This window comes from Geotrypetes seraphini, chromosome 5 (assembly GCF_902459505.1).
Source record: "Geotrypetes seraphini chromosome 5, aGeoSer1.1, whole genome shotgun sequence".
NCBI lineage: Eukaryota > Metazoa > Chordata > Amphibia > Gymnophiona > Dermophiidae > Geotrypetes > Geotrypetes seraphini.
In genome coordinates this window covers 185,540,071-185,558,339 of record NC_047088.1, presented here as the reverse complement: position 1 = coordinate 185,558,339, position 18,269 = coordinate 185,540,071, and the positions used below count along the sequence as shown (strand labels likewise).

General features: G+C 39.7%; 1 protein-coding gene across 1 annotated transcript in view; it reads left to right on the top strand.

The window, feature by feature from the left end:
- Nucleotides 1-18,269, top strand: part of ITGAV (integrin subunit alpha V) — a 165,261-nt gene that overhangs the window by 67,799 nt on the left and 79,193 nt on the right. The window contains exons 6-9 of the mRNA XM_033945921.1: nt 39-84; nt 3,659-3,784; nt 13,682-13,726; nt 14,381-14,424. Coding sequence (XP_033801812.1) covers nt 39-84; nt 3,659-3,784; nt 13,682-13,726; nt 14,381-14,424 — 261 coding nt within the window. The remainder of the gene's footprint in view (nt 1-38; nt 85-3,658; nt 3,785-13,681; nt 13,727-14,380; nt 14,425-18,269) is intronic.

Sequence of the window (18,269 nt, the reverse complement as noted above, 5' to 3'; positions counted from 1 at the left end):
CTCTCTCATAATTTGTTAATCACTTTGTTCATTCACAGGCAGACCGAGTGCTTCTTGGAGGACCAGGCAGTTTTTACTGGCAAGGTAGTGTACGGGTGAACAATAAAAATAATGTGTGGGGAGATTTTGTAACAGGAAACCTAGGTTAAGTAGATTTGTTGTTCCTATTTTTTTACCTGTTTTATAAAGACAAATCTCTATGGGGGAAATTTTAGGTACTTAGCTTAATCAGTAAATTGGCTTCAATTAGCTAAATAGAAGATTATACCATTTATTATCTGATATTATTTTGCCACTGTAGCTGAAAAGAGTGTTAATTTAGTTTTGCAAAGTGCCTTTTTTGCAAACTCTAACGAAATATACTAAAATGACACTCTTTAAAATAATATCAGATTTAGGAAGTTGGTTGGACTCGGAACTTTTCAGCACCTCCTCATATGTCAGCCATGTGAATCTGTCATACAGGCTGGAAAATACAGGTGTTTTCACATCTTTGTTTGGTGGGAGGGGAGTCGGTGACCACTGGGGAGTAAAGGGGGGAGGGGGAGGTCATGCCTTAATTCCTCCATTGGCCATCTGGTCAGTTTGGACAACCTTTTTAGCATTTAGATGCTTTTGAAACAGGTCTAGTTCCTAACATCTAAAACAAACAACCCAGGACATTTTGTTAAAGGTTTGATTATGCCTGCCTGGCATCCAAGCCCTAAGCCCACCTCTAACCTCCCCCTCCCCCTTAAGATTTAGATGCACTGGAGACAAAACAACCAGAAAGATGTCTAGAAAGTCTGCTTTGAGAATGGCCAGTTTGACGTTTTGACTAGTAAGACGTCCAAGTGCTGGTTTATGTTGTCTTTTTGAAAATGAGCTCCATATTATATGGCAATTCCAGACCATCTTCCAATATATTTGTACAAATTTACATTTAAATATGTTGCTTAACTGAATTGCATGACCAACAGTTTTTAGAAAACTCAGGATTAGAATATTGTGATCTTAAAAGGAATCAAATGGGCTTTGTGGTGTAAGAAAACTAAACATTGTGTAGTTGAGCAAGATTTAGAAGCATGAAAGTAACATGCAAAAAGGACTTCTGTTTTGAGTATTACAATTTAAATAATCATCTCAAGTCTTTTTTTAATATTGTTAAATTGTTAGGCGTCAAATATTTGAGAAGATTATAAACCCTGGAAGCTGTATGGCCTATAAAAAAAAAAAAAAATTGATTGCACAATATCGTGAGAGACAGGCTGGAACTAGACAAAGAAGTTGGCTTTATGTGTTTACTTAATGCTGTTCTAAGTTGTAACCATTTGTAGAAATATGAATCATCGATAGAAAATCTGAGTTGAAATTCTGCAAAGGTTAACCAAGGGGATTTATCCTCACTCATCCCAGATGCCTAAGTTTTGCCAAGATTGCTAGTTAACTGGTTTTTTATTTATTTATATCTTAGGATTGTTCCATAGAGGAAGACAATAAGATGTTAACCGGAGTATTGTAATACTTTCGGCCTCTTTTACAAAGCCGCACGGCAACAGCCCCAAAGCCCTTTAAATATCTATGGGCTTCGGGGCCGTTAGTGCAGCACAACCGCTAGTGCGGCTTTGTAAAAAAGGCCGCTTATCTAAAGAGTCAAAAATTTAAAAAATATAGTTAAGTATATGATTGCCTTATACGTTATTTGGTAGTATTGTACCTATCAATCTGAACAGTGGGGAAAATGTGTACCAAAGCTGGTTCTAGTTGCCTCGTCTCAGAAACTCTTCAGTATTAGTACTGGAGAACCAGACAGATGGTTGCCTTGAAATAAATGCTCTGATATGAAATTAAGTCTGGAAAATTAACTCTTCCAGCCAGCTTAGGAGTTTTCAGTTTATTACGGTCAATTCTAGAAGGTTTGTAAGACCATAAAAATTTTACCCCAAAAGTCCCCGCTATTGAATGATAGAAGGTTTTCAGAAAGGTAAGGGAAACATGCTTAAATTTTTTTATTTTTGGGACACTCATCATTTTTAATAAGTCAAATCTTCCCCACCAAGACATGTGAAGAGGAGACCAGGTATTAAGAATGTCTTAACTTTGAGCGATTATATCCATATTAATTTTGGGCCCCTTTTACAAAGCTGCAGTAGTGATGCTGCCATGGTAAATGCACCAAAGCCCATAAGAATTGAATGGCTACCGTGGCTTTGTAAAAGGGGCCCTTTGGTAGATATAATAGATCTCTATCAAAATATATACTGGAAGAAGTGATCCAATTGTATTAGGGAGTATTGAAAGGAATACATAAATCATTTAAGAGCATTAGTTCTGGGTTTTTCCCTAATTACTTGAAAAAGTGAGGAAATTACATTACATTACATTACATTAGAGATTTCTATTTCACCATTGCCTTGTGGTTCAAGGCGGATTACAAAAGAATTACAAAAAACATATTACAAGAAGAAGATATCTGGTAATTTCTAGAGGAGATAAAGAGTAGATGAGGTTGCTTTGGGGAATCTGGAAGACACCCCATCAAATAATCAGAAAAAGTACATACCTACAGTGTGCAAATTGGATTGATGAATGTGAGTTATTGCTGGTCTTAATGAATGAGGTATTGCTGATTTTCATATATGAAGTAGATCCAAAGATTATTGTTATACGAGATGTGATCTGATTGTAATTGTCTATGTTTGTACTATGCATGTTTTCTGTAACTCGCTCAGAATTGCAAGATGTGCGAGTAAGAAATTTTTTAAATAAATAAAAGATGTGCGAGTAAGAAATTTTTTTAAATAAATAAAATTGCACACCTATAGTATATGTAGATAGTTGTTTAATGGATTAAAATATTGATCAGCCTCCAAAGTGGTGTCCAACTTTTCCAGTAGTTCTGGAAAATTCATTTTGAATATTTGGTCCGCTCAATTTTGTTTGGTTGAATGTACTGTGGAACTAAATTGGATGGGGTAACAGAAGACATGAGATTGCAGTCTCTGTGTGTGTCTCTATCCAATTACTTTCCAATTGGTTGTTACGGCCACACCAGATTTTCAGCACTTGTCAGTGGGAGGGAGGATGAATGTGGTCTCTGACAGGGGTCTTGCCCATAGAGTCAGCTTCTAAGAAACTTTAATTGTTACCAAATTTTTCATTTTATTTTTTTTCTTACTTTATGCTATCTACAACTTTTTCTTTTTTGCAATGTAGTTCTTTATCTATTGTATGTTTTTATTGATTATGTGAACCGGTCAAGGAAGGGCGCTATATTAAATAAAATAAACCAAAAATGACTAGAATTGAGAATATAAAAAGGGGGTTAGAAGTCTGAAGGGATACTGCACTGGGATATATTTTTAATAGAATCGGGATTGAAGAACTGATGAACTAATTAGTAACCCAGTAAGAGATTGGGTTCAGTTTGAATGAGGATGGTTGGGGTTGTTTTGATTTAGTAAGTTATTTCAATTATTATTATTTTAAGATATTAGGAAGAAATTGATCTTATATAATTGATTACTACTGTAAATGTTCTGGAGTGAATTATCAAATTGGAATACATGCAATTGCAAAAACTATGCGTGTCCTGGAGTGTAAGCTCCTTAAGGTATGGGTTGGAACGTCTTCTTGGTAGCACTTATTTAAAGATTGATGCAAATGTTTGATCTTGTAGGTCAATTAATTTCTGATCAAGTAGCTGAAATTGTGAACAGATATGACTCCACTCAATTCAGCATTAAATATTCTAACCAGTTAGCAACAAACTCAGCGAGTGCTACGTATGATGACAGCTACTTGGGTAAGTAATTTAAAACAAGTGCATTTCACAAATATTGCCAGTATTGTGTTTAACATATTATGCCTTCAAATAAACTGAATATTTTGCTAGAAGTTTTTTAAACAAGGTATGAACAAAGAGTTGAACATAAAAAATGTAATGAGCAGACAGCTGAAGTTCCATAGTTTAGAATAACTGGTGTTATAATTTTATTACAAGAAACCCACCTCCCATCTGCTGCCGCCACGAAATTTCAACTAAAGGGATACTCTGCTCATATATACTCCCCTGCGACTTATCAAAAGAAAAATGGTGTTTCAATCTTTCTTAAAGATAAACTCTCTCCCATTATTCATTCAATTAAAACAGACACAGAGGGAAGATGGTGTCTGGTACATGCTGCGTTGCACTCAATAGACTTTGTTCTTCTCAATATTTATGGCCCGGTTAAAGATCACCCGGATTTTTTTAGAGACATTCAACTAGCACTAATTGAATTCAGTTCTTGTTCTCTGATATTGGGTGGAGATTTTAACCAAATCCAAGACTTATATATTGACAGATCTTCTTCCTGTAAACCATCCAAGACCAAGTCTTTCACAGCTCTACAGGCCCTAAAAGATGCTTTCTCCCTTGTAGATCCTTGGCGACTACTTCACCCGAAAGGTAGAGAATATTCACATTTTTCACCACCGCATAATACATACTCGAGAATTGATTTCTTTCTTATATCCTCCTCTCTCATTCATGACCTTACTAATACTAGTATACATCCAATCTCCCTTACGGACCATGCTGCCATTTCTTTATATATTTCTATTTCGGCTCCACGTAATGAATCTCCTTCTTGGCGACTAAACAACGCCTTACTCTTGGATGAAGAAACTGTTGAAAAAATCAACTCATTTACATTAGAATTCTTCGAAAATAACTCTAAAGATCCTGAAGTTTGTCCTTCCATAATCTGGGAAGCTTATAAAGCAACCCTTAGAGGTGAATTGATCAAAATTGCCTCTTGGAAAAAAAAACAGTCCATGAAAAAAGAAAAAGAATTAGAAAACGCTATTAAAACATTAGAAATACAACATATGTCTAATCACTTACATGACCCAACTATTCTCCATCATATCCAAAAACTTAAATATGAATATAATACTTTAGTTTCATGCACAGCCAGACGAGATATCTTCATTTCCAATTCTGGTCATTATATGGGAGATAATCTTATGGGTCGTCCACTGGCCAGATACCTTAAAATTAAATCCAAAAGATTACATATCACATCTATCCAAAATTCATTAGGACAATTAGTCAAAACCAGATCTTCAATTTCTTCTCAATTTGAAAATTTTTATACTTCATTATATAAGTCTGAAGTTGTGGCTCCTGAATCAGATATAGACTCTTTTCTTTCCTCCTTATCTCACCCGACCATATCGGAGCCTGTTAAATTGGAACTAGATTCTCCGATAACCATAACAGAAATAGAAACTGCTATATCTTCCCTACCGACTGGAAAAGCCCCAGGTCCGGATGGTTTTACTAACGAATTTTATAAACTATTTCGAAACATCTTAGCTCCTCATCTCCTTACATACTATGATTTCCTCCACTCCTCTCCAGATAAACAATTTAATTTCACAGAAGCCACCATCGTTGTAATCCCTAAACCTGACAGAGACGCTACCTTGGTCAAAAACTTCCGTCCCATCTCTCTCCTTAACTTAGATTATAAAATAATGGCAAAGTTACTTGCATTAAGACTCACCAAAGTGATTCCACATCTTATACACAAAGACCAAACGGGATTTATTAAACAAAGATATATAGGAGATAACCTACGACTTTTTCACCACGTGAATGCACATGCTAAAACATTGACAGACCCAATAATAGGCCTAGCTATAGACGCTGAAAAAGCCTTTGATCGAGTGGAGTGGTCTTTTCTTTTCAGTGTCCTAAAATGGTATAACTTTGGATCATTTTTCACGAAATGGATAAAAACATTATATTATAGTCCTAATGCTCGTATTCTAATTAATAACTCTTTATCCAATAAATTTCCCCTTCACAGAGGCACTAGACAGGGCTGTCCTCTCTCACCACTATTGTTCAATTTAGTGTTGGAGCCTCTTCTCTCTGCTATTCGACAATGCCCGCTAATTAATGGTATTCCCTCCTCTGATCGAGACTTCAAACTAGCAGCATATGCTGATGATGTATTAATTTTTCTAAGGAACCCTCAATCTTCTCTCCCTCATCTTATACATATCATCAAACAATATTCTAGCTTCTCAGGATATTCTGTAAACTGGGAGAAATCAGAAATCTTTCCTCTGAACAATAACATTCTTCAATCAGACTTGGCTAATTTTCCATTCACATGGTCAAATGAAGCTGTGAAATATTTAGGGATTTTAATACACAAAGATCCAGTCTTTGCTCAAGATCTTAATATATCCAAAATCAAAAATTTAGTTCTTAACACTACATCTAGGTGGTCTCCACTTTATTTGTCTTGGTGGGGTAGAATATCATCCATCAAAATGACCCTAGCACCTCAAATTAATTACATCCTCTCAATGCTTCCTCTTTTATGCCAGAAATCATTTTTCCATTGGCTAAATAAGAAGCTATCTGAATTTATATGGAACAAGAAAAAACCCCGAATTGCTCTAGCCAAGCTGAAGGCCTCTAAAATTAATGGTGGTCTTAACTTTCCAGATTTCTACCACTACTATATTGCTTCATTAACTAAATATGGAGCTTACTGGGTCAATGACTCCTTCTCTCAAGACCCTCCTAATTGGTATGAAATGGAATGTTTTCTATGCAAACCTTTACACATCTCTTGCCTATTAACGATACCAATACCCAGACATTTGAGAAAATACTCTCTTTTGAATTCAACGCAGCATGCTCTCCATCATTTAGATAAAATAGCTGATATCTCAATTAGTGTTAGCCCATTCATGTCCCTTTGGAACAATCCCAATATCCAAAACCAAGGCAAATCCCTTTCATGGAAACGGTGGCAACGGACAGGTATATGGTTTGTTCATCAATTATATACTCTTAATAAACTAATCCCTTTTGATATACTTTGCTCCACATACCTACTAACATCCTCTGCTTATTCACAATGGATCATACTCAGTGAAATACTGTCTTCTGTACAGATACAATATGACTTCATATCTTCTAAAAATACTATTTACCATTGGTCTTTACGGTCTCTATCAAAAGGGAAAGCTATATCTTTTTTTTATAATATTTTAAGAGACCAATCCTTCACTTTCTCATATCATGCTATGAAACACTGGGATAATATAATAACCATTCCACTTTCTGACATTGACTGGGAACTCTTTTGGTCTTCAACAAATCGCCCACTTTTATCTTCTAGAGTTTCACAGTCAATGCTCTTTGTAATGTGGAATGCAATATGGACCCCATTTCGTATGTGGAAAGCCAAATTAAAACAAGATTCTATCTGCTGGAACTGTTTGAAAGAGGAAGGAACTCTTGATCATATGTTCTTCCATTGTACTCTGGTCCGTTCTTTTTGGTCCAAAATCTGGAATACCATACAATCTATCACCAACTGCTCAGAAGAGATTTCTATGGACATTATAATCCTTCGATCTCAACACCCCTGTTTCGCGCAATCAAATTGTCCTCCTAAACTTATTGATACCATGTTTGTGACTGCTCTCATGCATATTCTGAAAAATTGGAAATCATCTTCGTTATTAGATTATACTTTTTGGTGGAACTCTCTATGTATGTACCACAGATTTGAATCATATGCATATGAAAATAAAATTTCACTCCATAAATCCATGAATTGGAAAAACAAAAAATCACCCTGGTCATTTTTAGATTCATATGTACATTCTACTATGTAGACACTCCTGTCTTCTCCTCTCTTTAAAAATTATATATATATATATTTTTTTTTTTTTCTTTCTCTCTTCTTTTTTCCTCTCTCTTTCAATTTTTACTTTGTCCTATTTCACTTTCTATTGTCATACATCACCACAAACAAATCCAAAAACAACTCTGAGCTTTTCTTAATAATATGGGCCTTTATAATTAACTGTATATTAATGCAAAATGTTATACTACTTTTATGTATTTGAATTGCTCCTTGTATTTTTTAAAATACTGAATAAAATTTATTGAACTGAAAAAAAAAAAAAAAAAAGAATAACTGGTGTTGTTGAGGTCTACTACTAAAAAGATAAAGGGACTCAAGGGCATTTTTACTAAAGTCCAATAAGGTTTAGCAATTACTGTGCTTTAAGTACAAACTTAGAGTTCCAACATGATCCAGATTTGGCTGACAGGATTCATCCAGTCCTGGGTTTACTCCAGTGCATGCTGGGACTTGTAGTTCAGATTTTGTCATTGCATTCCATAAGAGAAGCAATTGCAAGTATTTGAATGCAGTGAGGTAAACCCAAGACTGGATCAACTCTGTCGGGTAAATCTGAATCTAGTTAGTAACCATATGCAAACTTAAGGCACAGCAGTTGCAAAGCCTTTGAAGTAGATGCAGGGGGCCTACCCAGTACCTGCCATGCATTTAATGCACAGGGCAGACACCTGCTGCATAGGGCTGTATTACATGTTCTGGTAGGTAGTCCAGGTACACCCACAAGCGACCTGCTTGTGCATGTAATGAAGGCCTTGGTGCTGCTTCAACTATACAAAAACTGAGAAAATCACAGCTGTGAATTAGTCTCCCCATCACTACCCATCATCTGATTGCCCCCTTCCCCTGCTCCCCATGCTTCCAAATATTAGTCTATGGTGAGGCCTCATTTAGAGTACTGTGTACAATTCTAGAGACTGTACCTTCAAAGAGATTTAAACAGGATGGAGTCAATCTAAGGGGTGGCTAATAAAATGTTTAGTGGTCTTTGTCATAAAGTGTATGGAGACTGACTTAAATATCTCAATATGCATTCTTTTGAAGAAAGGCAGGAGAAGGGAAATATGATAGATATTTAAATACCTTGGTGCCATAAATACACAGGATATGGGTCTCTTTCAGTTGAAAAGAAGCTCTTGAACCAATGGGCATAAGGTGAAAGGGGATAAGAGTAATCCAAGGAAATATTTCTTTATGGAGAGTGGTGGAGACGTAGAATGGCCTTCTGGAGAATGAGCAGTGGATGAGAAAAGGACAGTAGAGATCTAGTTCATTTGGATGAACAGACTGGATCGACCATCTGCCGTCAATATTTCTGTTTTCTGTGTTTTAACTTGCAATATAAAGGAGGTTAGCTTTCATAATCTACAAAAGATTGCAGAAAGAGGAAGGACAGATAGGCTAAAATATCTGGAAAAGTTGCAAATGGAAGAAAAAATAGCCAACATGGTAAAACGGGGAGACAAGATATTTTGTAGGTATAATAATGGTAGGAAGAAGTACAAAAGTGGCATTGTGAGACTCAAAAGTGAAAGGGAGAAATATGTAGAAGCTAATAATGATAAAGCTGAATTGCTTAACAAATATTTCTGTTCTGTGTTCACAGCTAAAATGCTGGGAGCAGGCTGCAGAAGACAAACACAAGTAGGGATGGAGGTGTGGGATACCCCAGGAGGTGTGGGAGAACCCAGGTACATTAGATAGATTTTGAGCCCGCCGGGACAGACAGTGAAAAATGCTTGAGTACCTGAATAAATTTGTGGAAATAGTTCTGGGCTTCCTTGGGAGAACGGTATAGAAAAATAAATAAAAAATAAAATCAATTTTCAGGAGATTGTGTTTGTGAGAAGCTATCTAAACTAAAGGTGGACAAACTAATGGGGCCAGATGGTGTACATCCGAGTGTACTGAAGGAACTTAGGGTTAGCAGCTGTGCTTGCTAACCTTTTCAATGCTTCTCTAGATTTGGGAGTGGTTCTGGAGGACTGGAGAAGGGTGGATGTGGTCCCTCTCCACAAAAGTGGAAGTAAGAAAGAAGTAAGGAATAAAAGGTCGGTATGTCCGACTTCTGTGGTAAGTAAATTAATAGAAACACTTTTAAAACAGAGAATAGTGATGGTTCTGGAATCCAGTGAATTACATGACCTGAGACAACATGGATTCACTAGAGGCAGGTCTTGTCAGAGATCTGATCAATTTCTTTGACAGGGGTGACCAAAGAATTGAATAGAGGGAGTGCACTAGATGTGGTGTATTTAGATTTTAGCAAAGCCTTTGATACTGTTCCACAAAGGCGTCTAATAAATAAACTGAGTGTCCTCAGGATGGACCCCAAAGTGATAGACTGGGTCAGGAATCGGTTGAGTGGAAAGTGACAGAGGATAGTGGTCAATGGAGATCACTCTGAGGAAAGGAATGTTACTACTGGTATGCCTCAAGGTTCGGTTCTTAGGCATGTTCTTTTTAACATTTTTGTAAGCAATATTGCTGATGGGCTGTCAGGTAAGATTTGCCTCTTTGTGGATGATACCAAAATCTGATGGTGTGAATAACACTAGGAAAGATATAGCAAAGTTTGAAGAATGGTCTGAAATTTGTCAGCTAAGATTTAATGCTAAGAAATGCAAGGTCATGCATTTGGGCTGCAAAAATCCGAGAGAATGGTACAGTTTTTTAGGGATGAAGAACTTTTGTTCATGAAAGAGGAGCAGGACTTGGGTATGGTAGTATGTGATGATCTAAAGCTGGCCAAACATGTCGAAAAGGCAACAGCAAAAGCAAGAGGAATGCTAAGGTGCATAGGGAGAGGAATGGCCAATAGGAAAAAAGAGATATTGATGCTCCTATATGGTGAAACCTCATTTAGAATATTGTGCACAATTCTGGAGACCGCACCTTCAAAAAGATATAAAGAGGAACAGGCTTTGACAATTGATAGCCATTTCTTTCTTTTTTTTTTTCTTTTCTTTATATTTATTCTGTAATCTCCCTTAGTCAGACCATGCCTCCTAGTTAGTGGTCTAAGGAAGACTTACTTAATTCTTATTGTTTGATTTCTTAGAAAAAATGATGGTCTGTGTTTCTGAAAGTGTTATTATTTGTATTATTTTTTTGCAAAATATAAATAAATATAAAACAAAAACCAAAGATATAAACAGGATGGAGTTGGTCCAGAAGAAGGCTACTAAAATGGTTGGTGATCTTTGTCATAAGATGTAAGGGGACAAACTTAAAGATCGCAGTATGTATACGTTGGAGGAAAGGCAGGAGAAGGGAGATACGATAGAGATGTTTAAATACCTACTTGGCATAAATGTACATAAGGCAAATCTTTCATTTGAAAGGAAGCTCTGGAATGAGAGGGCATAAGATGAAGTTAAGAGGTATTAGGCTCAGGAGTAATTTAAGGAAATACGTTTTTACAAAAAAGGTAGAGGTAGTGGGGATAAAGAATGTCTGATTTCAAGAAAGCGTGGGATATGCACTTGGGATTGCTTAGAGAAAGGAGGAGATAATGGATGCTGTGGATGGGCAGACTAGATGGGTCATTTGGCCTTTATCTGCCATCATGTTTCTATGTTTCTAGGAATATCTACTTCATGGTAACGCCCACTGGTTGCTTAAAGTAGTTTATTAAACAGGCCCCAAAGTAACTATTTAAAAATGAAATTATCAAGATTTGGGTGAGCTAGATGTGTGTGTTCTGGTATTAAGCAAAAGAAAACATGCATTTTGGGAAAAGTGGTTTAATAATGCAATGTGTTTAGGTGAATCAGATCAGATCAGTTTAAATCATGCACCTTCATGAGCTAATGAATGGGGCAAACATGGGAAATAGACTTTGAATGCCAAATACCTGAACTTGCTAGTAGGTTTCAGATAATCCCACAAAATATAGAATATCATATCATATATCCCATTTATGTATCACTATCCTCCACAAAAAGGACATGTGACTTACATTATCAAAATACACATCACAATATCAAATCAATATGCATTCCAAAAAATATAAATATGTTGAGCACTACCAACAATGATTTATTTTTTTATATATACCTTTCATCACTTTAAAATATGTGGTTGAGAGGTTTTTGATGTGAACAAGTGTTTATAATCTAAAATTCAAATTATGATCAATAGACTTTCCTGTTCTCAATCAGGTCAGCCAAAAATTCAAATTTATTGACCCACAGAGTGCCCTGTTCTCAATCAGGTCTGTGAATCCACTATATATCTATATAATAAAACCGTAGGTGGCGCATGCGCAGTCTTATCGGCGTGCTTCCATGATCCGTATGTCCGTGGCCGCCAAGACTGCAGCATGCCCCGCGCTTACTACGGCCCCACGCGCAGCTCAGTTCGGCACGGCGGTTTCCCCAGATAGGGGAAGCCGAAAAACTCAATCCCGCCTCATGGTCCTGCCGCCGCTCACGAATTCCCCCCCCCCCCCAATCCTCCTGCAACAGCCGCTACCGCTCCTGTTCAAAGCGGCCTGCTGAGGTTCGCGGCCGCTGTAACGAACCTCGCAGGCCGCTCTCCACATGGTAGCACGTTCCCTCTGACGCAATCGCGTCAGAGGGAACATGCTACTGAGTTGGAGAGCGGCCTGCGAGGTTCGTTACAGCGGCCGCGAACCTCAGCAGGCCGCTTTGAACAGGAGCGGTTGCGGGAGGGGGGGGAGTTTTAACAGGAGGAGTCGCTGAAAAAAACCTTCAGCCGCAGCAGGCCAGCACACGGGAAGGGAAGGGGGAGGGGCCGAACGGAGCAGGGCAGCTCAAGGTAAGAAGGGAATGGGGGGTGGGGGAAAATGTTTCTACTACTCAGCAGGGACCTGGAGGGGAAGGGAAAACCGCTGCTGCTTCTGCAAAGGAAAGTGGTGGTAGGGGAGAGAAGGGAATGGGGGGTGGGTGGGGGAAAATGCTGCTACTACTTCTCAGAGATCTGGAGGGGAAGGGAAATATCACAGCTGCTTCTGCAAAATAAAGTGGGGGGGGGAGAGAAGGGAATGGGGGGTGGGGGAAAATGCTGCTACTGCTTCAGCAAGGACCTGGAGGGAAAGAGAAATACCGCTGCTGCTTCTGCAAAGGAAAGTGGGGGGGGGAGAGAAGGGAATGGGGGGGTGGGTGGGGGAAATGCTGCTACTACTTCACAGGGATCTGGAGGGGAAGGGAAATAGCACTGCTTCTGCAAAGGAAAGTGGGGGGGGGAGAGAAGGGAATGGGGGGTGGGTGGGGGGAAATGCTGCTACTACTTCACAGGGATCTGGAGGGGAAGGGAAATAGCACTGCTGCTTCTGCAAAGGAAAGTGGGGGGGGGGGAGACACAGAAAGAAATACAGACAGACAAAGGAGGCTAGGGAGAGAGACAGACAGAAATAAAGACAGACAGGGGACCAGAGAGACACAGAAATAAAGACAGACAGGCAAAGGGTGCCAGGGAGAGAGAGAAAAAAATTGCAGGAGGGAGAAAGAAAGAAAGGAAGAAAGAAACAGGAGCAGGGAGAGAGACATAAAGAAAGAAAGACAGACAGCCATATATTCTAGCACCCGTTAATGTAACGGGCTTAAACACTAGTATATATATAAAGACACACTGCAGACCTCACAGCATACCCTGAAGATAGCCACAGCATGATGGCTGAAACATCAGTTCTTTCTACACAGATGCGGCAAGACCCGTAAACCTGCTACCGTCATGATGCCAGCCTCAGAAGCCTAAGAGAATGTAATTTGTAATGCTAATGAGTCAATGGAAACTGATATATAATTAAATCTGTTTCTCATGTAGTGTTGAAATTATGTGAACGTAGACATTCAATGCTTTTTCCTTAACTTTGTACGGGATAGTCTAAGAACGATCGGTGAAATCAATTGAAGCCATTCACCCACAGATGGGAGTGAAACAGCACTTAAAAAGTAACCCTATGGGCAGAGTTAATGCAGCTGTGTGGTAATTCACTTTTTATTTTTGCATTCTAGGATATTCTGTTACTGTTGGAGATTTCAACAGGGATGGTATAGAAGGTATGGCCCTCTATAAAATTTCAGGAGGTGATGTTGCTGAACATCTTCACATGTGAAGGTAGTAAAGCAGAAGACATCTTAAACATGAAGGCAAACTGCTTGGTGCTAAGGGAGCATTATGATTGCTTGAAAAGTAGGATGGATTTTGGTGTCAAGACACATATTCTGAAAACACACAGCTAATGGTCCTTGAGGATTCTGTGAAGCAGTTAGTAAGATCATATTTCATAACATAACACCATTTTCCATAGATTTTTATGTTTAGTTCATCCTTAATGTTGGTTCTCCTAAATGCTTTGGATGAGAGAAATTGAACTTACATAATTTAAAGACATTACTGGTGATAGACACCACCTTTTATTGGCTTTCTAGAACTGATGTGATCTGACACCTGTAGTGACAGTGTGTGTTTTTTTTGGTGAAGTAACTTAACATGTGATTTAACCAATAAACTGAACAAGATAACCTAAAAGACACAGAACAGTCTTATATGGGCAATTGGAAAACAACTTCTTTTTCATGCCTTATTTTCACTGTAGGGCAACTGCAGTTTTTTTATTAGTGGCTCTTTGTAAACCAGTAGACTACTTGTTCTGTTTAATGATATGAGTATTTATAGCATAATCTTTCTTTTTTCTCCCCCCCCCCCTCCAGACTTTGTCTCCGGTGTTCCCAGAGCAGCTAGAACTTTGGGCATGGTACAGTATATAAATAGACTATTTCACATGTCTTAGTTCTATGACAATGATAAATTGGCACAATTAATATATTAAAAATGGCTTATATAATAGTAAAAGGTCTTTGCTAATTTGACTAGCAATCAATCATACAACAATAGCATCCAAAAAGTCAAAATTGTAATTTATTACAACAGACCTCAGTGGTGCTGCCCAGGAATGACTGGGAATTTTTGCTTCTTAAATCTTCATCGGTCTCATGGGAATTTTAATATTTTATTAAATATAGGCTTTCTCGTGAATGTTAGAGGCATTCTATCGAAAAACTTAATTGGTTTTAAAGTAAATATTATTAGTACTTAGCTTTTCTTAAGTCAATCAGGGACTTCCAACATGTTTCGCCATCAGGTTTTTTTTTCAAGGAACTGTTCCCCTTACTTCAACAAATCGTCTTTGACATTATTGAAGTGAAGTTGAAGTGACGGTTTGGTTGAAGTAAGGGGACAGTTCCTTGAAAAGCCTGATGGCAAAACATGTTGGAAGTCCCTGGCTGACTTAAGAAAAGCTAAGTACTTACATAAGAATATAAGAATAGCCTTACTGGGTCAGACCAATGGTCCATCAGCCCAGTAGCCCATCCTCACGGTGGCCAATCCAGGTCACCAGCATCTGGCAAAAACCCAAATAGTAAGAAACATTCCATTCATACTGATCCGGAGCAAGCAGTGGCTTCCCCAGGTCTGTCTTAATAACAGATGGCCTTTTTCTCCAGGATATTGTCCAAACCTTTCTTAAAGCCAGCTACGTTAACTGCTCTTACGACAACCTCTGGCAAAGCGTTCCAGAGCTTAACTATTCTCTGAATTACAAAAATATTTCCTCCTATTGGTTTTGAAAGTATTTCCCTATAACATATAATATTTACTTAAAAACTGATTAAGCTTTTGGATAGAATGCCTCTAACATTCATGAGAGAGCCTATATTCGATAAAATATAAAAATTCCTATGAGACCCAATGAAGACAGGAGCAATATTCCCAATCAAATACAACATTCCCGTGTAGAACTGAAGACGGAATGGGATGATTAATCACGGCAGATGAGCACGGGGCATTTCATCGTAGGTGCACTGAAATGGCTGCGCTGAATCATCCTCTCCACACCGCCCTAAATCTTCCTCTGCATGGCACTGTCGGTGCCTCTTCTCCTCTCTGCCCCAGTGCCGTAGTCAGGGGAGTTGGGAGGGGGGGTATGGGCTGCCCCTCAGGTGCCATCTTGCTGGGGGTGTCAGTGCTGCTTCTCCTCTCCACTCACTCCCCCCTCCCCCGCCTACCTCTTGAAAGGTTTGTTAGCAAGAGCAGCAGCATCCACCATTTACTCGCACCGGCCTTAGCTCCCTTCTAATGCCATTTCCTAGTCGCAAGACCAGGACGTCACATCAGAGGGGAACTGAGGCTGGCATGAGCAGGAGGTGGAAGATGCTGATCGTGCCTGCAAACCTTTCAAGAGGTATGCAATGGTAGTGGGGAGTGGGGGGGAGGTTGCTTGAGTGGCAGAGAAGAGTAAGGGGGCATCCCTAATTTTGGGGTGTGTGTGGAGTCATCGCCTCTCCCCCAGACAAGGCCAGGCGCTGCTATGATACCCCTGAGTGGACAGTCGGGTGTAGGAGGATTCGTTGTGGTCAATTCAGCACTGAAATGATTGTTCTGAACTGGCTGCACTGAAACAGCTGTGATGAATCGTCCTAGACCCAGACTGCAGAGATCTGTTGTAATAAATTACGATTTTGAGTTTTTGGACACTGTTGTTGTATGATAAATTGATACCATAAATTAGGTGTCAAAAAAAGCTGTGCTTGGGGCCAAATTCTTAATCGGCACTTAGGAGTACCTAAGCTGTTATAGAATAGAGGCGTAAGGCAGTATTGGTTCACTAAATATAGACATGTCATCTCAATGGCAGGCATAAGTGGGCACACCTAACTGCACTATGCCACACACACAACTTATAATTTTCTTTAACCTGCACATGTCGGTAGTCAAAATGCTCATGACACGCCCATGCGGCACCCATGTTAGTACCCCCATGCAGTTGTGGAATAAAGCATATTTTATAGAATAATGCTTAGTGTTTGCATGGCGCCAGTATTGTATGTGTTATTGGCGCCTAACTTTAGGTGCACCTTATACAATTGCCCTTAGTCTTTTTCCCATCAATCAGCTTTTGAATAAGCGAGTATACCAACACACCTCCGGTTAATGTCTCAAAATCTCAGTTTTGTTTCTTTTTGGGCTGTTGAACGCGCAAGCCTGAGCGTGCTGTTTACCCATTCTGAGATGAGGGAATGAGTTGCTGAGGGTAGAGATGGAGACTTCTGGGACTAAGTGAAAGCTGGAGACGGGATATTGAGGCTGCTAGCGATGACTGAGACCAAAGAGGAGTTGCTCAGCAGATTTAGGGACAAATGATGCTGGTATGGGGACACTAAGGGGAGGGGTTGTCAAGGAAGGACTTACCCTCTTTTACGAAACTGTGCGGGGAGCCGCGCTGAATGGCCCGCGCTGCTTCCGACGCTCATAGGAACTCAGTGAGTACATAAGTACATAAGTACATAAGTAGTCGCCTCCGCCGGGGCAGACCAGAGGTCCATCCAGCCCAGCGGTCCGCTCACGCGGCGGCCCATCAGGCATATTGCCTGGTCAGCGGTCCCTGACTAATTTTATTGCCTACCTCTACAGTTATCTCTAAACCTTCCACTGCTCTTATCTGTACCCCTCAATCCCTTTGTCTTCCAGGAACCTATCCAGGTCATCCTTGAAACCCTGTACTGTGCTATTCCTTATCACGGCCTCCGGAAGGGTGTTCCATGTGTCCACCACCCTCTGTGTGAAAAAGTACTTCCTTGCGTTTGTTTTAAACCTGTCCCCCTTCAATTTCATCGAGTGACCCCTTGTTCTTGTGGTTTCTTTCAAATTGAAAAATCTGTCTTTGTCAACCTTTTCGATGCCCCTCAGGATCTTGAAGGTCTCTATCATATCTCCTCTGAGTCTCCGCTTTTCCAGGGAGAACAGCCCCAGCTTCTTCAGTCTGTCAGTGTATGTAAGGTTTTCCATACCCTTAATCAGTTTAGTTGCTCTTCTCTGGACTCCCTCAAGCATTGCCATGTCCTTTTTGAGGTATGGTGACCAGTACTGTACACAGTATTCCAGATGCGGGCGCACCATAGCCCGGTACAGTGGCAGGATGACTTCCTTCGTTCTGGTCGAGATACCCTTCTTAATGATACCTAACATTTGGTTTGCTTTCCTGGAGGCTGTGGCGCATTGTGCCGACGCCTTCAATGTCGTGTCTACCATCACTCCCAAGTCTCTTTCCAGATTACTGACCCCTAGCATTGATCCCCCCATTTTGTAAGTGAACATCGGGTTCCTTCTCCCTATATGCATGACCTTGCATTTCCCTACATTGAAGCTCATTTGCCACTTTTTCGCCCATTCTTCCAATGTCGTAAGATCCCTTTGGAGATTCTCGCAGTCAACCGTGGTTTCAACCTTGCTGAATAGTTTGGTGTCATCTGCAAATTTGATGACCTCGCATTTTGTTCCCGCCTCCAGGTCGTCAATGAATATGTTAAACAGGAGCGGTCCCAGCACCGATCCTTGAGGAACCCCGCTCGTGACCCCTTGCCAGTCCGAGTAATGGCCCTTTACACCAACCCTCTGCTTCCTGTCTGCCAGCCAGTTTTTGATCCATCGGTGGACCTCCCCGTGCACCCCATGGTTCCATAGCTTCCTGAGCAACCGCTCATGTGGTACCTTATCGAAGGCTTTCTGGAAGTCTAGGTAAATTATGTCTATGGGTTCTCC